This window comes from Rhinatrema bivittatum, chromosome 13 (genome assembly GCF_901001135.1).
Source record: "Rhinatrema bivittatum chromosome 13, aRhiBiv1.1, whole genome shotgun sequence".
Taxonomy (NCBI): domain Eukaryota; kingdom Metazoa; phylum Chordata; class Amphibia; order Gymnophiona; family Rhinatrematidae; genus Rhinatrema; species Rhinatrema bivittatum.
Window position 1 is genome coordinate 49328977 of NC_042627.1, and position 20762 is coordinate 49349738.

Genomic DNA, 20762 nt, shown 5'->3' on the forward strand with positions numbered 1-20762 from the left:
GGAGGAAGGCTGTCACAGGATCCCATCCCTGCGGCAGTGGAAGTAGGAGTTTGGCTGTACCTAATGAAAAGGCTCTGTGTGCATGTGGATGAGAATGGGAGCTTGAATGTGTATGGGTGAGAATGGGAGCCTGGGGGCGTGTGTGGATTAGAATTGGAGTCTTGTGTGTGTGTGGGGGTGAGAATGGGAGCCTGGGCATGGGTGTATGTGAGTTAGAATGGGAGCCTGAGTAAGCCTCTGACTGTGGGTGAGAATGGGAGTTGGGGGGGGGGGGGGAGAGTTGAGAGAGTGAGTGAGAGCTTGTTGCTGTGGTAGAGCATGTAAGAGTGAGAGTTTGTGTGTGAGTTTATGGTAGGGCGTGTAAGAGTGAGAGCTTGTGTGTAAGGGAGAGAGTATATGAGAGTGAGAACTTGTGTTTGTGGTAGAGCATATGAGAGCTTATGTGTGTGTATGGTACAGCATGTTAAGAGTGAGAGCTTGTGTGTGGGTGTGTGTAGAGAATGTAAGAGTGAGAGCTTGGAGGGGGAGAGCATATGAGAGTCTGTGTATGTGAGGGAGTCTGTGAGAGAAAGCATGAAACCTGTGTGTGTGTGTGTGTGAGGAAGGGAAGAAGATAATAGGAGAAGAAACAGAATAAGAAGAGACCCTAGGAAATGATGACAAGGGAAAAAAGAAACTGGGACTAACTGATTAGAAAAATACAAAGATCAGACAACAAAGGTAAAAAAAATTTTTTGAGATTTTAGCAATTGGAATATGCCATCTTTGGGAATGTGCATTTCTTATATTTTTGTATTTAGCACTTTCTTCAGGATTCCACTGTTCATAGTCTAATTTCTCAGACTTTCTATTTTGGTTTAGTCTGTTTCTGTTTCTAATTTGTAGTCTCATATTTCTATTTTAGGTAAGAGTCAGTCTTTATTTTGCCTGTGTGTGACTGAAATGCAGTATTTCTGCTAGTACGTAGTTTCCCTGTAGTAATTCAGCTTGTTCTGTTACTCTAGTAAGTGATGTATTAATGTTCTAGGGCAGTGATGGCCAACCTTTTGCGCTCAGTGTGTCAAAATTCATTAAAAAACCAAGCATAACTTGGGTGGTGTGTCACTTCTAGAAAAATCCATAATTTTGTGATATAATTTTAATATGTTCTGTATTAATAAAGCAAAAAAATAATTATTTACCTTACCTGCTTAGTGACTTTTTTTTGCTGAATTTCATTGGCTAAATCTTTAATTAAAACACTCTCTCCCCCTCCACCCCCCCCCAAACTCTCACTCCCACACTCATGCTCTCACACTCACTGGTATATACACACACACACACAGGCTCTCACATGCTGTCTCTGCAAACATTCAAGTTCTCACTCTCACACACAATCTCTCAACTCATCTCATACACGCACACACACACACCCTCTACAGACCCTCAGCCTCTCTCTCACCTCTGGGCCTCCTCTTCGCGGGTCGTCGCAGGATGGGCTCTGCGGAAGCCCTGCTACCAGGCCTCTTCCTCTTCTCGGGCCACTGCGACTTGGGATTCGCGGCTGCCCGTAAACCAAGCGCTGCTCCTCTTCTGCACGCGCCGATGCTTCACCTCCTTCCAGCCCACGTGGCTCCGGCAACGTTTACTTCCGGGGCCGCACAGGCAGGAAGGAGGAGGAGCATCAGCGCGTTTGAACGTGATCTTTTTCTTCGGGCCGCGGCCCTGCCTATCTGCCTGTCACTGCGCCTGGGGGCATTGGGGGGGTGGAGGGGTCTGGAGGGTGGGGGGATACTAAAAAACTAGTTTTAAAGGCTCGGCGCAGCCGATTAAAAAAAAAAAATTCCCGATAGTCCACGAAACGCTGCACGTGTCAGCAAAAAGTCTCGACGTGTCAGTTCTGACACGCATGTCATAGGTTAGCCATCACTGTTCTAGGGCCTGGTGTAGTATTTGCATTACTCTTTTTAATAAGGTTTCTGTTATTTGAGTCCTGAGATTCAGTGCTGTGACTGTTTAGAATGGCAAGGTTCTAGATATCTCTTTTTTGTAGAACTTTGTTACTTCACAAAGGGGTAGATTTTAAAAGGAGCATGTGCACGTCCATGTTACTAAATTACGCATGGCAATGCAATTGGGCCTTCCCCAGTTCTCTACCCCCCTACCTAGCCTTCCTTCCCTTTTCCCTCTCTACCCCAACCCCTAACCCCTACCTACTTATCCAGAGCAGAAGTAGCTTGAGTGCGATGGCCAGCTGCTGGTGCGCACTGTCCCAGCCGGCCTCCGTCTCACCCCTCCCTGCCCAGACCATGCCTCCCCCAGCCCGCTTCATTTTCATCGCCTGGCACTTGTGTGCGTATCGGCACTTACGTGAATGGCCGGTCCCTTTTGAAAATGTGCATGGCGTGCGCAGGGCCAGGCCACGCATATAAGTGCCGATTTTTATGCGTGTGGCTGTTTTAAAATTTGTCCTAAAATGTTTAGCAGTGAAGGGATATTTTTTGCTGAGGTGACACCAGAATTTGAATATTTTTTTCATGTTGATTGTAATTTGAATTGTCCTAATTCTGCACCTGTTAATGCTATTTTATTATAGTTATGATGATTTCTGGCTTTCTGCAAAGAGGATTCATGTAAGAATACAATCATTTTTGTTTTATTATATAATTAGATGTTTGTTTTCTTTTTTTTTTTTTACATGATATACTTGTGTATTTATAAACTGCAATAAATATAAAATAAATTAATACAGATTAATAAGGACTGTTTAATGCTGGTAAGTGCTTGAAATAATCAGGGTAAAATGTTTTAAAGTTTCATGCATGAGGCATAATGGTTATTGCAAATTACTTAGCCATTGTAGGGTGCAGTATATTGCATTATTCATCAATTAGAATACAACTACCCTACTAAGTCTCAGATCCGCATGGCAACAGCCCACCCATGTTAACCTTGTGCCCACCTAAAAAAAATCAGTTCTGGCTATGCCACTGTGAAGGTGCATGAAAACGTTCTAGGGTTTATAAACTGAGAATTTTACAGTTAAGCCATTCTACAGCTTCCAAATTATGAAGTTTCTACTGCTTATATTTTTATGTGGAGATACTAATTTTAAGGTTATGCGATACTGCTGTGCTTTTTACAGCTGGGTCAGAGCGCAACGAAAAAAAAAATACAATCCACGATAGTTTGAGAAGGGGTCACGTCGCAGCACCGCCTTTCCTCGCCAAGCTGGAAGGTGTATTTCGAAAGCTGCAAGCTCACGACCGCATGTCCAATGTGTGTCACCCTAGGCTCGCGCTCAGGTGAGCGCGGGTGCTAGAGCCGCCGCAGGCAGCGCGCGCTGACAGGCCACGCACACTGTACGTCACGTACACACAGGCGCGAGCGCCAAGCATGCCGGGGCTCCGCGGCGCTTCCGTTGCCAGCCCGCCGCGCCAGAAGGGCCCCGGAGCTCGCGCCCGCTGAGGCTTGTCGCTTTCCCAGCTCTCCTCTCCAAGCTTCGCCGAGCCCAGCGGTGCCCCTCCCCCAAAGCGCAGGGCTCGGACTGCGGTAGCAGGCTGGAGCCTCCCGGACGCCGCAGGGTTGCGGCCGCTTCCTTTTCTTCCTCCCGTGGCAGAGACATGCTGGTGCTTTTGTAATGTCCTCGGAACAAGACAAGGACCCCATCGGCCTGAAGAGAGCTCGAGGTGAGGCGCCGTTGTTGTGCATGCGAGCGGGCTCCGGTGTGGGGCGTCAGGCAGGAGACCTCGCCGTGGGCCCATCTTTTTCCGCACAGCTCGGTGGTGTGGCCGAGGGAGCTCGGTTCGCCGCAGCCGGTTGTCTGCATTCCGGTGCTGGCGGTTGTCTGTCAGCGACGGGGCGGGAAAAGAGATGGGCTCACTGGATTTGGGACAGTGCGAGCCTTTGCTTCTGGTTTCCGGTGTGGCCGCCTTCTGCTTTACTTTCTTATGGCAGCCTGGAGGAAATTTTTTTTAAGGCCATTCTATTATGTTGCGTATAGAGAATGTTATGATTAAAAACTGTAAAATAAATGCATTTTAGGATATAAGAAAAATTTGAGTTAAGCTGTTCCATATTTTAAGTACCTGGGCCTTACCACTTTCTGAATATGATTCCCAAGTACAAACCGTTAAGAGCAGCTGATGATCAATGATCCAGGTTCACATACAGGGCAAACTACCAAATATATAATTCTGAATGTGTGTTTTATATCTGATGACCCAAAAATCACTCGTATGTATATCTCCAGACAATCGAGAAATAGAGCAGATGTAAGATCTAAAGTTTTCATGAATTTATCTAGTTTTTTTGCAGTGCCTTTGACCCTGCAAAATGTTGGTTTGCAGTTACTACTACATCCGAAATTAAACTGTTTTCCGTTTGTACAGAGATCACCATTCCACTGTAGTCCACTATATATCATTTTTAACTAGAAACATTAAAATAACTGTAAACTTGTAAGATCATTATGAAAGGAAGGGGGTTCATCTACACCTTTCCAATTTACAAACATGTTTATTATGTGCAAATATTCTCATTTCTCTTTGAAAAAAATGATGTAAGTATGCACAACAGAACATGTTGCATGTTTATAGAGAAAGATACACAAGAGAATTAGAAAAAAACTTTTTAAAGTAGGTAAAAAAAATTGCTGGTGTTTAAAATGTATTCAATTCAAAATTGCCTTTAGTTCTGAAACAAAATAAAAAATATGGCTTGAGCTTAGTATTTTAGGAAAATCTGTAAATGAAATAAATCTGTATATGAAATTCTGCTGCATAATATTCATTAGGCTGATTCAGTAACCACTGATCTCAAATTGTCTTAATCTAATTTCTAATGTAGAAACGGTATATTTTAAATAGATGTACTAATGTGGTTACTAAATATTTGTAATAAATTAATACTAAATATTGGTGCAAAACTATAATATATTTTTAGGTGGTCTAAGTGTGGCCACCTGCTTTTGCTAATGACCGCATAAATATCGTTTTCCTAAAATATTCAGCATTAGCCAACTACATCTGTGGCAGCCACCAAAATGTGAAAAAATCCATTGATGGTTGCATTTGAGAAGCACTGTCCTAACTACATGAGAATGCTGTTCCTTCTCCTTAAAATTAATGTCTACTTCTTTTGCCTAAAGAACACAAGAGCAAGACTGCACTCAGAAATTATAGTTCACCAAACTAAGTGCAGAAACTTGTTGCATAGTCCATATAGATTTTAAAAAATATATTTTTAATTTTTGTTGTTACACATCCCGCAGCTCCACTGTAGTGGACCCACTGAAATATATTGATGACTACAGTGGAGCTGCCGGATGTGTAGTAACAAAAATTAAAAATAATTTTTTAAAAATCTATATGGACTATGCAACAGTATCTGCACTTATTTTGGTGAACTACTTTTTTTGCCTCACAGATAAGTGCTGGTAGATTGTCAAGCAAGCTGAAGTAGAAAGTAAATGATGCAAAATGAGCATCACACTCTTGCGACTGCCCCAGTTTAATCCATTGTATATCTAACAAGAGAAAAATGCCCGTGAACTCCTTTACTAGATATGCTGTACATTTGTGGGTATGCTGTGGTATAGTCTGAGGATAGGAGGACTCTTACAGTTATCTTGGAAAAGATACAATTTGGCTTTTCTCCCTGAATTACTCAACGCACAATTAAACTCTGGAATTTGTTGCCAGAGGATGTGGTTAGTGCAGTTAGTATAGCTGTGTTTAAAAAAGGATTGGATAAGTTCTTGAAGGAGAAGTCCATTACCTGCTATTAAGTTCACCTAGAGAATAGCCACTGCCATTAGCAATGGTAACATGGAATAGACTTAGTTTTGGGGCGCTTGCCAGGTTCTTATGGCCTGGATTGGCCACTGTTGGAAACAGGATGCTGGGCTTGATGGACCCTTGGTCTGACCCAGTATGGCATATTCTTATGTTCTTTTTTTTTTTTTTTTTTTTAATTCTTTATTTATGACTTTTCTAATACAATTTGTATCATAAAGTGAACAGGAAACATGTTGCATACTTTAGGAAACAACAATATTAAGTAAAGCTTTCTAATACAATAGAATATTTTACCTAAGTAGCAACCAATTCTCAAATAATAAACCAGTAAGAGACAAACTTTAAAGGAGATTATAGGAAATTAATATTAAATCAAGGCATTTACCTGAAATTAAAAAGCAGAATAATTACTTTATTCCCCTGAAAATACGGTATGCTCTGGGGAGCTATGAGTATCTATATAGAGCTTTAATTGCTCTGGGGAAAAAAATATAAACGTATCTGCATCCTTTTTGATAACGCACTTACACGGGTATCTAAGGACAAAAGTTGCACCAAGAGAAATCACATTTTGTCTCATGCTCAGAAAGCCTTTCCGTCTTTCCTGAGTTATTTTGGAAACATCAGGGAACATACGAACCTTACTACCATGGAACAGCGTGTTTAAATTTTTGAAATACACTACCATAAGCCTACTAACATCTTGTTCAACTATTAGTGATACATGCAATGTGGAATAATCAATTATCTCAATAGCCGAAGATTCTAAAAAGTTTGTCAAATTTTGAAAATCCATAGCAGGAACTGCCTGTTCGTTTGAACGATTCTGACCCAAAAGAAAATAAACTTTATTTATCAATGGAAATTGCGATTCAGGCAGTAAAAGAACTTCGGCAAAATATCTTTTTAGTGTTGTAATAGGCATCTCTCCCATTATTCTAGGAAACTTGATTAGCCTTAGATTCAAACGGCGGTTCCAGTTTTCCAATAATTCAAGTCTTCTAGAAAGAGCAGCTCTGTCTTGTAAAGTAGCCAAATTAAAATCTTTAAGGTGATTTATTTCAGATTCGACCTTCACAACTGATGTTTGGAGTTGGGAAAGAGTATCATTCTGAGCTTGAATTTTATTATTGACTTGGGAGGCAAAAGAGTCTAATTTTAGGTTGCAGTCTCGAACAGCAAGCGTTAGCCCCACAGAGAGTTTCCATAGAGATTCAAGGGTGACGACCGCAGGCCTTACCAGAGGTTCAGGATGTTCACCCGATATCGAGAGGGTCACTTCAGTGGAGTCTGATGGAATTACGGGTTCAGCGAGGTTCGGTAGCCCTTCCCGCGGTGAATCCTCTCCACTGCCTTCTTCCTCTAAGCCACCCGTCGCTTCTCCCAGCAACCCTGTCGCTGTGACCTCATCGGTCCGCGCTGGTTGCTGTGCTTCCGGGGTCGAGGCTCCTCTGGCTGCCGGCGGGGGGGCTGAGGGAAACCTCCGTCCCTGGTGAGAGCGCCTCTCCTCCCGGCGCTTTCGCAATGGGATTCACCCCCTCGAGATGTACTGCTCCTTGGGCAAGGAACGATGTTATTAAGGCCTGCTCCGATAGCTGGGTAGGTATAGAGGGGAACACCCTCACCCTGCCTTTTCTCTTCGGCGGCATTTGTTTAATTTTTCGAGTAAAGCTGGAGCGGCTCTGTTCCGTGCACCCTTCAGGACGCCATCTTGCCTCTTCTTATGTTCTTAATTAACATTTAATGTCTTTAGGAGCTAGGGAGAGAATAGATGGCAAGTTATAATTTTGGACTCGGGGGAAATTTATTAACTTTAGATCTCTATAAGATAAATTTCAGCTATCATCATCAAACTTATTTGCATATTTTCAGATTAAAAATCTCTTGTCTAATAAAAAGCCTTAGACAAATGATGGATAGGTAGAAGACATTTGAGTTACTGAGTGAAAAGGCTTGGGTGAGGAAAGATCTTATTTCTAAAATATATATTTGGTACCCAAACATATGGTGGCATAGGGGGAGAGTTAATTTGTAACTTACTCAGGATACAGTTATAGAAAGGGTAGGCAATCCTCAATATTGGCCACTATAATATAAAATAGTTGCAAAATGTTTTACCATTGATACCTCATACCACATAAATTACAAAAGATTTATTCTGCAGCTGATGAGTGTTAGAGGCAATGCAGACAATACTTCATACAATGTTGAGAGAGAGTTTGTGAACCCAAGTATAATAATTATAACTTATTACCATGATACCCTTTAATTTATATTCTGCCTTTCAAGAGCTTGAGTAGATTACATTAATTGGTTTGTTTGAAACCAGTCTCTTTTTATACGATTATAAAAGATATAAATTAAACAATTTTGTGTTTCTTGAGACAATTATGTACAAAGTGGGAACAATAAGACTGATTCTGAATCAATGTATGTGTGTGAAATAGTAAGTACATAAGAAATGCCATACTGGGTCAGACCAAGGGTCCATCAAGCCCAGCATCCTGTTTCCAACAGAGGCCAATCCAAGTCACAAGCACCTGAAAAGTACCCAAACACTAAATAGATCTCAAGCTACTATTCCTTACTGATTAATAGCAGTTTATGGATTTTTGCTCTAGGAACTTACCCAAATCTGTTTTTTAACCCAGTTACACTAATTGCTATAACCACATCCTCTGGCCATGAATTTCAGAGCTTAACAATGAGCTGAGTGAAAAATAATTTTCTTCAATTTGTTTCAAATGAGCTGCTTGCTCCATGATCTGAGAGAGTTAATAACTGATTTACACTAACTTGTTCAAGTCCTTTCATGATTTTGCAGACTATCATATCCTCCCCCCCCCCCCCACCGCTCAGTCATCTCTTCTCCAGACTAAACAGCCCCAACCTCTTCAGCCTTTCCTCATAGGGGAGCTGTTCCATCCCCTTTATCATTTTGGTTGCCCTTCTCTGTACCCTCTCCATCGCAACTATATCTTTTTTGAGATGCGGCAACCAGAATTGTACACAGTATTCAAAGTGCGGTCTCACTATGGAGCGATTCAGAGGCATTATGACATTCTCCATTTTATTCACCATTCCCTTCCTAATGATGCCTACCATGGTTTGGTTTTTTTTGACTGCCGCAGCACAATGAACTGACGATTTCAATGTAGTATCTACTATGATGCCTAGATCTCTTTCCTGGGTAGCTCCTAAGATGTAATTACAACATGGATTATTTTTCCTTATATGTATCACCTTGCACTTGTCCACAAGTGCCACCTGCCAGAATACAAGATTACACAGCTCCATAAAAATCAGAGTAATTTCTCAAGAAGATTCCCAATTCCTCATCAGCAACACTGGTTTGTCAAACTTTTTTTTTTTTTTTTTAAAGCACCATGGTTCACAGGGGAGATGTGAACCCTAGTTTCATTAGTACAGTTAATTGTCTAATTATAATCAGGTGCTTCAATTGGTGTCAAGTAATCAATCCTATAGAGTGGATCTGTATGATAGTTTGATCATCCTTATATAAAGGTGCAAAAGATTTTGTGTTTGGCCTTCATTTTAAGAGTTATTGGGAATTTATGTCACAATCAAAAAAACCATTTCAGAGGATCTGTGAAAAAGTAGTTGATGCTCATCTCGCTGGACAGGGTTCCAAGACTTTTAGTTTATTTGTATGGCCCTTTAAATCTAATGTGGGAGCCTAGGGACCTGCATTAGGGTCCTGGGACTCCTGCTTGAGATTACCATTTCCCATGGAGGCGGTATTAACCTATCATGGTTGACAACTTTCGAAGTTGACTGTGATAAGTTATTTACATCAGATTGCATATTAACGAGCTGCTTTGAATGGATTTGCAAAATTCTTGCATGCAAAGCAGCTCATTGTAATAGAGGAGGGAATCTGGACAAGGCCATGCAAATAATCATGCATATTGCCATGATAGGGCTATATTGAGCGATGAACATTGTTTGACGCACATTAGAACCCTATCATGGCTTGATGCATCTCCCAGTAAGTTTGGATCTGGTAGAATTTGAACCCTGAATTCCCTGGCTCCTAGCCTGCTGCTCCATTGGAGATACTCCATGATGGTTGAAGCAAGAGTAAAGCTGGAGATCATGGTTTCTTGATATTGGAGCAGGTAAGGAGACTAGGCAGATTGGATGGGTGTTTATTTTTATCTCCTGTCATAGTCTGTCTCCTGTTGCTTTAATTTACCCACATGTAGATAGCAGGAATTGAAATGTATTACTGTGTAGTTCATACAGTCATCTCTCATAAATTATGATGTATCTTTTTGAAATGTGATGTTGGTAAAGTGTATTAAGTTCCTGGATAAAGTGGCAGTGTAAGAACAGATTACTATTAAATTGAGAATTAAACTTTATCCTCAGAGGATCTCAGTATTTGCAGACAGCTTAGTATAAATGAGACTGGCGGCATGTTCGCATCCCTAAGTGGTCTTTAAATTTGCGTTTATGTGGTTTCATTAGTCTTGTGTAATATTTGGGATACTGTGCAAAAACAAACAGTATAAAACGAAAAAATACATTAATTTAAATCTTATAGGTGGTGATGGTGGATTGGATGGGTTAGGAGGATCAAGCATACATTTGGGAAGCCCTGATAAGAAGAAGCGCAAGTCAAATACACAGGTAATTATGTTGTATTACTAGAGCTGTACTAATTTGTTTTGTATTTATAGGAAGGGGAACAACCTCTGTAAGAAAAGGTCTGTGGAAATCAGGCAGTTGGGTGTAGTATTTGAAAAACTTAAATTACCCGTGTGCTAAAAAGAAACAAAAAGTTTGTTGTTGTTGTGTGTACTTTTTATTTCAAGGAGGCCTCAAAATGGAAAAGCTAAATGGTCTAAAAATAAAGCAGTTATTAGCCAGGAAGACATGAGAGCCACTCTTATCCCAGGGAGTGAGAGAAAATAAATAGATCAACTATTGCGGATCTGCCAGGTACTTGTAAGCTGCATTGGCCAGTGTCGGAAATAGAATGCTGGGCTCAATGGGCCATGGTCTAAACCAGGATGACCCTTATGTCTCTTATTTTTTTTCAACTCTTTATATTGATGCCATATTGCAATATGTCCAACAATCATAGCAAAAAGAGAGAACCCCACAATCAGGCCGATACAGTGCGTGCTCTTGGACGCGCATTTTCCCTTACCCCTTATTTAGTAAGGGGAGGAAAACGTGCGTCCAACCCGCGGCACCTAATAGCGCCCTCAACATGCAAATGCATGTTGATGGTCCTATTAGGTATGCACGCGGGATACAGAAAGTAAATGTGCAGCCTAGCCGCACATTTTACTTTCAGAAATTAGCGCCGACCCAAAGGTGGGTGCTAATTTCTTCTGGCACTAGGAAAGTGCACAGAAAAGCAGTAATAACTGCTTTTCTGTGCACCCTCTGACTCAATATCATGGTGATATTAAGTCGGAGGTCCCGAAGAGTAAAAAAAAAAAAATTTGAATTCGGCCCATGGCTGTCGGGCTGAAAACCGGACGCTCAATTTTGCCGGCATCCGGTTTCCAAGCCCGTGGCTGTCAGCGGGCTCGAGAACCGATGCCAGCAAAATTGAGGCGCTAGGGACGCGCTAGTGTCCCTAGCGCCTCCTTTTGCCCAATTCTACCGCATCACCTCATTTGAATACTGTATCGCGCACGCTGGGAGAGCGGGCGTTCGTCCGCTCTCCTGCGTTTTTACTGAATCGGCCTGAATGTCAGTTGACCATACGCTATGCACAATATTGCATCAAATGTTTATAATAAACAGACATTACCATAGTAACCACATGTAACCAGCACAAAGACATCCCATGCACACACTCACTCATCCTATTAGCAGACATAAATTTATAGAATCTACTTGTGCCAAACCGCAGAATACTTCAGTTCCTCTAATCTCTTATGCTTATTAACTGGTAAACAATGAAAGAAAAGTTCCATATGCATGACAATCATTTGACTCCTTTCAGGATGTAAAAATATCATCTTTCCGATTGCATCCAATTAACCATGTGTTGATGCCATAAGTGAAGAGAGTGAGAAACTTCCTGAAGCCAGTATAATAGAACACAATATTTAGCTGAAAGTACTGCTTTCTGTACAAATTTTCTATATTCAATGGCTAGCCCCACTGCCTAGCAAATGGATCCCAACAATAACCATTTACCACAAAAGGGAGGTTTTGGAGAAATCACCCATTCAATGTTATTAAGAACCTCCTCACAGAAACTAAATAGCCTAGAACACAAAACAAAATTATGTTCCAAAGAGCCTTTCTCAATATGACATTTAATACAAGTATCAAAATCACAATACCCATCCCAAAGGCCTTAACACTCAGTATAATGTTGCAATGTTTTAAACTGAATCATTTGGAACCTCGCATCAATTGACATTTTACTGATGTTAAGAATGTAGTGAGAAGTAACATCTAGGTCCAAAGTCTTGCTTCAAAAGCTGGATAAATTAGCATGCAGCTAAGGATCCCATTTCAGTCACCATAGCTTATACCAATGCAGCAACTTATTACCTAGTCTCCCTATGGCTCTCAGCTCATTGTCAAAACCAGCAGGTTTGAGCAAGGTTGGATACAGAGACTTTAAGGAATAAATATAGTGGCAAGCCTGTAAGTAGGCATAAAAATGCTTAGCAGGTAAACCAAAATTTAATCAAGTTACCTTAATAATAGACGTGGCTATTCCCTGGCATCAGTATTTTGGGATCTACTTAGTGTTTGGGTACTTGCCAGGTACTTGTAGCCTGGATTGGCTACTGTTGGAAACAGGATGCTGGGCTTGATGGTCTGACCCAGTATGACATGTTCTTATGTTCTTTTAATTGGACAAACGAATATATGGTATCATGAGCCTTGCAGTACAAATTAGCAACAGGCCTCAAGTTTTTATCCCTCCGTTGAGAAGGCCCCATTTCCAAACCTGGAGAAATTCGCTATTCCCGACTAATGGCAAAAATTTCGATAATATAGAAGCCGCCCCCTACCATTTCCATACACATCTCCAGGCTTGTAATACAGGAAAAATAAAGGATTGATATACATCTTATCCAGAAGAACAGCATTATGCATATGGATAACATATAGAAAAAATGGGAAGACAAATGAGATGCCACCTTATCAGCGTTACAACAGAGATTCATTCCTAAAGAAAATGTAATTGAACTGCATTATAAAAATGAAAATCAGGAATATTAAGTCCCCAAAGGCTTTGGTATACATAAGTTTAAATAACCGATCTTTGCACCCTTACTTGAAGCATACCAATGCAAATGTCAACATAGCAATATCATTATGGTAGTATTTGTAAACAACAAAGCAATTAAGAAGCAGGACTATTTTAAATAATGTACTCCTCCTCAATAAAGAGAGTGGTAATTCTTTCCATACATTCAACTGATCTTGAATTTTATGTACAAGAGCTGACCTACATCAGCTTTATAACTGAATGTATCAACAGAAATATATATACCATATTTTTCGGTGTTTGGGTTTTTTTTCCCTAAAATATCGTAGGTGCGACTTATCTATTGCATTTTTCTCTCTCTGTCCAATTCATCTGCCACACACTGTGCGCAGCCGCACATATGCCCCACCGCCACACACCTCGCTCTTTCTCTCCAGTTCATGCACATGTGCTCGTATGCCCTGCCACCATGTGCCGGGGGATGGAGAGGTGCGTCTTATATACCAGTGCAACTTATCTATGGATTTTGACGGCAAAGGTCCTGTTTTAAGCAAGAGTATGACTTATACACCTGAAAATACTGTACCCAAATATTTAATGTAATCTTCAGCCCACCGCTGCGGAAAGGGACCATCCCAGTTCTTCCCAGTATCCTTATGCTTATGACTTATAATTGATTTTGAAAGAGCTCCATACATATCAAAAAGGGACAACAGAAGAGACAGAGAGTCTTGTGAATTAGCAATAAGAAGAATTATATCAGTAAAAAAACCCCCAGATCTTATGTTCATGATTGCCCAGCCAAAAGCCATGAATAACAGAGGTACTTCGTAACTTTTTTTGTTTTATGAGTCTATTGCAGTATTGTGATGTATGTTTCTATTCTTGTTTATTTCCCATTGATAGCAAGCTGAATTAGCCATGCTGTCCGGGACATCCTCCGAGGGTCTTGAGGCGGAACTTCTCTGATATCACAGAGCTCTTGCTCTGTGCTGCTGCATGCGCCTTCCCACGCGATCGCCATCTTCTCCTCAGTCTATAACATAGCGTAACCAGCGGAGCAGTGCTTGGAGAGTCTGTCCAGGGAGGTGGGTGGGTCAGCATGGCTAATTTCATTCTGCTATCTATGGAAACACTGTTTACGGTAAGCACATTTTCTATTTTATGTATGTAGTCTTGTAAATCACTCAGAGCCCTGCACACCAAGCAATTCATACATTTTAATAAACTAAACTAAGAGGCTCAATTGTGAAAATATAAAGAAGGGTAAGCAGATACCCTGTCTAGTTCCACTCTATAATGCAAAAGGAGAAACTGTACCATTCATAAATAATCTAGTCGATTGAATCCACTGTAAAAAAAAAAATAAAAAATCCCATAATGTGCTAAGACCCAGAAAAGATACGATCACTGAGACCAGTCAGAGGCCTTCTCAGCATCTAAACTAATGAAAATACCCCTCCTGCTGCACATATGAGGAGACCATAAGACTTCCACCATCTTTCTCACATTCAGCACTCCATGTGGGAAATGTAAAAACCCTGTTTGATCTTTAGAAATCATACATATTCAGCATAGGAGTCGTAATACAAGGCTGCAGTATGATATAAAACTCCGACCCCTGGCCATCTAGCCTAGGCTCTTGCCCAATTTGAGCCTTCTAAAAGTAAAATCTATCTGGAAGCCGCTAACACCTCCATGATCCCGGGAAGTTAGACTGCATATGAAGCAAGTAACTTTGTCAAGTCTTTGGCTTATAAGAACATAAGAAATTATATATGGGTATAATAGGGGTTTACCTCCTGTCAGCCTTTGACTGTTGTTTAGCCTTCCTAGTTTTTTTCCCCCATTCCTTGGGGGTGAGGACCTCCATACTAAACCCACATATTTTTTGTATTTTCTATAAATCTGTGTGTTTTTTCGCAGAGAAATCATAGGGCCTGATTCATCAAGGCATTTTCCCATAGACACAGAATGGGAGAAATACGTTAGTGAATTAGGCCCATAGATAGAAGTAACATATTGCTTCACCTTAGCATGCTTAACCATTCTAGCCAATAATCTACCAGATTTATTCCCATGTTGAAAAAGCGTATTCCTAAAATCCTATAATGAACTTAGGGCAAATTGATTAAGATTCTTTATCATTGCAACAGTCTGTCCTTCCACTTTCTGTGAGATAGATTGTATGTGCTGTTTTTTTCAACTTACCAAATTCTAAATGCAGTCTCAATATTTCTCTGTTCTGGGCTGTGCCCTTATTCACAACATATGCTATTATTTCACCACATAATACTGTTTTACCAGCAGCCCAAAACACATCTGATAAAATGCCCAGAGAATCATTAAATAGCACATAGTCTTTCCATGTCTGAGACAAATAATCCTTAAAATGTAGATCCATATTATAAGGAAGGATTGAAATGCCATTTAAAAGCCCTACTTTGGAAAAATAAATGAAGCATAACTGAGGCATGATTGGAGTGAAGCGAGGTACCAATATCTGCTTGCTGTAAAGCATGAAAAGCAGCGGTAGATATCAACAAATAACTATTGTGGGGCTGAGAATAAAAGGTAAAAGACAGATCATCAGGATATAACACTTGCCATACTTCTAATAACTGAAGCTCTTTCATGAGAAAAGAAATCCCTGAGTTCTGAGCAGTGCTGTTGGGGTTTGGTGACTTTGGCCTATTAATCACATTAAAAGCACCTCCCACTATTAAGGTATGGGCCAAAAATTGTCTCTACATGACCACCAACTGAGGAAAAAAACCCCCATGAGCATAAATATTGTAAAACACTTTTTTTTTTTTAATAGAGATCCACTAACCACCACAAAACGCCCCTCAGGGTCTCTAATACATTTTCTTATGAAAAAGAATAACATTTCTACAATATTTCTACAATATGATGAAAACACATTGGTCCACTCAGCCCTGTTTAAATATTTAATGTTCATAATCAGTTAAATCTTGTAAAAATAAAACCTGCATTAGTTTTCCCAAACATAGTCAATAGCTGCTGCTTCTTAACAGAAGAATGAATTCTATAAACAGTTAAAGAAGCAATATTGGAGGCTGACTTGAGAGAGAGAGGAGGCGCAGGATTTGTTTCCAGCTGAGGACCCTCTTTCCATTGCCAAAGGAGTCTTTCTACCTGACTCGGGAGTCCCGGAGTGGAGAGGGGCGTGACGTCACTTCCGCCCCCACCGAGACCCAGCCGATAAAACCAGGGCCGTAGCGGCGCGCAATCGAGGCTGACTTGAGAGAGAGAGGAGGCGCAGGATTTGTTTCCAGCTGAGGACCCTCTTTCCATTGCCAAAGGAGTCTTTCTACCTGACTCGGGAGTCCCGGAGTGGAGAGGGGCGTGACGTCACTTCCGCCCCCCACCGAGACCCAGCCGATAAAAACCAGGGCTGTAGCGGCGCGCAGTCTAGGCTGACTTGAGAGAGAGAGGAGGCGCAGGATTTGTTTCCAGCTGAGGACCCTCTTTCCATTGCCAAAGGAGTCTTTCTACCTGACTCGGGAGTCCCGGAGTGGAGAGGGGCGTGACGTCACTTCCGCCCCCACCGAGACCCAGCCGATAAAACCAGGGCTGTAGCGGCGCGCAGTCTAGGCTGACTTGAGAGAGAGAGGAGGCGCAGGATTTGTTTCCAGCTGAGGACCCTCTTTCCATTGCCAAAGGAGTCTTTCTACCTGACTCGGGAGTCCCGGAGTGGAGAGGGGCGTGACGTCACTTCCGCCCCCACCGAGACCCAGCCGATAAAACCAGGGCCGGAGCGGCGCGTAGTCCACGCCGGTGCGCTGCCTAAGCCGCGCGCGCGGCTTTGATTTTGTTTGGGGGGAATCCTCTAAAATAATTACCTTTTAAGACACTATCTACCCTCGGATCCAAGCAGCCCTCCAACTGAAAGATTCGAGAAGAATAGAAAGCACGCAGTAAGTGGAACTCGGACTCTTTGTTGATGGTCTTTTTTTTTCCCTGTTTAACTTAATGCCGCACACAAAAAGGAAAGGGAAGGTGAGGGAGGGAACCTCGACCCCTCGCCAGACCTCCCCAACTCAAACAAAGATTAAAGAATTCTACTCTGCAGTGGGGCTTACACCAGGAGAGTCAGTTGGGTTGCAGGATCAGGAGCAGAATCCTCTACCTCTTGATGAAATATCTTTGAGCCCTGGTGCTCCTGTGACCCCTTCTCATCCCCTCCATGATACAGCGTCTGATACTGCTAGTCCCCTGAGACCAAAGATGTCACAAGGTGGAGAAGCAGTTGAGGGAGCAACAGCCGCTGCAAAAATTGGACACTTTCAGGGCGAGAAAATTTTAGCTGCCCTGAAAGAGATTAATATCGGGACGATATCTGGAATTGGGAGTTCTACTCCAATATCCACTGAAGGGGAAATACAAACAGGAACAGAAAATGTATCAATTTGTGCTCAGAGATCTCCAGTAATCATACCCGAGGTATCGTTGTTAAAAAAAAAACCAGAAGTTGTCACTTTAGATGTTTTATGGCATGCTATTTCTGTGTTTGAAAAAACGATAGTATCTCTAACCCATGCTTTTCAAGATTTTCAGGATCAGTCATTAACGGTTAACCCTGTAGTTTTATCTAACTCTATAAAAATTCAAAAATTAGATAATCAAGTAGAACAAATTAAAGAAATACAAACTACTTTAATTCAAGGGGAAAGTAGAAATGATAAAAGAATAGAGATTTTAGAGAACAGACTCAGATATAATAATCTGAGAATGATAAACTTCCCAAAATGTAAACTCATTTCCCCTAATGAACAACTAAATAAATATCTTAAAGATATATTATCCTTCTCCCCCACAAGTATGCCTAATGTAATTAAAGTGTACTTTTTACCTGATACTTTGAAAAGTGGGGAAGGAGAAGGGGTAAAAACTATTCCTAAAGAAAATGTACTCTCACCATCCCCCTTAGAAGATTTATCAGGTTTTCTAGAGACCTCTCAGGAAGATCAGATAGAAAGGAGAGGTATATTATTGATTACATTTGCTATAGCTATGGAAAGAGATAATGTGTTGAGAAATTTTCTCAAATGTAGGAATAAATTATATTTGGGGGAAAGGATCTGGATTTATCCAGACGTGGTAAGAGTGACACAAATCCGTAGGAAGAGATTTTTGAATCTTTGCCCTAGAGCACGAGCATTGGGGGCACAAATACTGATTAAATTTCCATGTAAATGTATCCTGACAATAGATAATATACGGTATGTTTTTCTGGAGCCTGAGCAATTAGAAACATTTTTAACCTCTAGAGAGGAATCTAATTAATATTGTCTGTTTATCTGTTTGTAGATCCAGGATTATAAATGATATCTCCACTACTTTCTGTATTATTTGGAAAAATTTGGTTATAAGTAACTGCTCTGTTAATTTCTTAAAAAGAATCTTTCAGATTTCATGGTATGTATAAGGCAAATAGTATAAATTATATATAAGGTGTTTAATATAAGATGATTTGACAAATGTATTATGCTATGCCTTATAGTAAGGACTAATCCTTACTTGTATTTAAGTTGAAAAATTAATAGAGATAATTAAAAAAAAAAAAGAAGCAATATTAACATCAATTATCAAAGTTTGAAAAGGAGACATAAAAGGAAGGCCAGACTGCCCTGTAAATAACAAGGCAAACCAACTGTCGTAGAACCCTTGACTCCCCAGCTCAAGTCACACAGCCCTGCCATAGCAATAGTACAGTGAGAACTTAACATCCAGAGATATTTCTTTTTTTTTTTTTTTTTACAGAATAATGTTTATTCAGGTGTTGACCAAATATAACAGTCACATTGAATACAACAGAAGTAACACACAACAGTATAGGTATGCGCCAGAAAACATACAATATGTGAAATGCATAGAACTGCCATTCCTGCAGCTGTCAACATGACAGTAGCGTATCGACTTATGAACATAACACCCCAATTTTTTAGGGAGGGTAAACATTGCCTCCTCAGCTTTATTCCCCCACCCCCCTCCCTCCCGCCCTCCCTCCCACCCAAGCAACATAATGTCTAAACAGGTAGGGTATGCACATAGAACCACAAAGAGCCAGAAATAATGAAACCAAGGATCAAATATCAGAGTTTAAAGATCAAATATCAGAGTTCAAAGTCAAAGTCAGGTGTGGCATAAAAAGACATATACAGAAGCGCGTCGGGCGTGACAAGTAAAGTATACTTCAGCGTGGGCCAGGACTGTACTCAGCAGACTCAATAGTGAGAAAAGAGGAATCCCCGTAGGTCTCAGTAAGAGCCACGCTCGAGAGTCAATCCCGTTGACAATCCGTAATCCAATGACGTGCGTGGACATCACAGCCAAGGTCCCACGGTCCTGTTGGTAAGCAGGAAACTCTCACGCGGTTGAGGAATGAGGAGGCTGAGAGAACTTCTTGGGGACCAGTTGTCGTTGAAGTGGTTCTGGCAACAGGGTCAAGTAAGGATCCCAAATCTCATGGAATAAAGACAGGCGTTTAGAGGCAAGTGTGTAGGCCAACAAGTGCTCCAAATGTACCAGATGATGGAGTTTCTGGGTCCATATGGCAAATAAGTCCGGAAAGGAGACCGTCCAGGAGGATAGTATGGCCGATTTTGCCATCAAAGCCAATTTATCAAGCAGCAAGCGTTGTGGTACAGACAACCAGTCAACATGAGAGTCATAAAGGCCCAGTAGCCAAATTTCAGGTACTAACAGTATATCTGAGGTCCAAAGGTGATTGACTTTGTTCGCGATCAAGGACCAAAACTTTTGAACATAAGAGCAAAACCAGAAGCAGTGCAATAAATCCGGTTTGGGGTGTGAGCAGCGTAGACAGCTAGCGTGAGGTACAAGTCCCATATGGTAGGCATGCCGTTGAGAATAATAGGCAAAATGTAACAACTTGAATTGCTTGTCCCGGAAGGTTACATTATCTACCATTTTAGCTATGTTCGCAAAGCAGGATAAAAAGGTATCACAGGGGATTGAAGTGCCCAGGCCAGAGTTCCAGGTCGCCAGTAAAGAGTGAAGGTATGTTTGAGACTTAAGGTCTAATAAACCTTTATAATACTGGGCACATTTCAAACGTTTGTTGTCCAGCCCGAGCAACAAATTATGGACGGAGGCATATTCCGGAAACCTGGGATTCCTGCCGCATTGTACCTGGATGAAGTGCCTCAACTGAAGAAACCCATAATGGTCTTGGTTGGCAAGCGAGTATTTAATCCTCAGGTCTTGAAAGCTGAGAAGATGACCGGAAGCCAAGCCGGAACTAAATAGCTGCGAGATCCAAATCAGTCCTTTCTCTTTCCTGGTGGTAAAGAGTGAACGGTCCATCCCTGGAGGAAACAGGGGGCAACCGGTGATATGCAGGCAGGCTGTGATGCCCGGCCAGAGTCTCAATTGCTTGCAAATAAATCTCCATGCTTGACGCATAGGCCTGATCATTGTGCTGTGAAGTAAGTACGGAGGTAACATATCAGAGGGCATATGTAAAAGAGAGCTTAAAGACCAAGGAGCCCCCCAATCCTTATAGAATTGCAATGGAGTAACATAATCCGTATCAAAGAGCCAATCTCTGATGTGGCGAAGTAAACAAGCACAGTTATATAAGACAAATCCGGGCAATTAAGACCTCCCCGTTGTTTTGACTGCATTAACATTGATAAGGATATGCGAGCCCGTTTGCCCCCCCCAGATAAACAGGTTTAATGCTCGGTTAATTTCCTTAATATCTGTCCGGGTCAACCAGA

General features: G+C 41.3%; 1 protein-coding gene across 2 annotated transcripts in view; it reads left to right on the forward strand.

The window, feature by feature from the left end:
• Positions 1–3214: 3214 nt before the first annotated feature.
• PYGO1 (pygopus family PHD finger 1) overlaps positions 3215–20762 on the forward strand; it is a 51346-nt gene continuing 33798 nt past the window's right edge. For both annotated transcript variants that reach the window (XM_029575041.1, XM_029575040.1), the window contains exons 1-2: positions 3215–3668; positions 10345–10430. In XM_029575041.1, the coding sequence (XP_029430901.1) occupies positions 3620–3668; positions 10345–10430 (135 nt within the window). In that variant the 5' untranslated portion in view covers positions 3215–3619. The remainder of the gene's footprint in view (positions 3669–10344; positions 10431–20762) is intronic.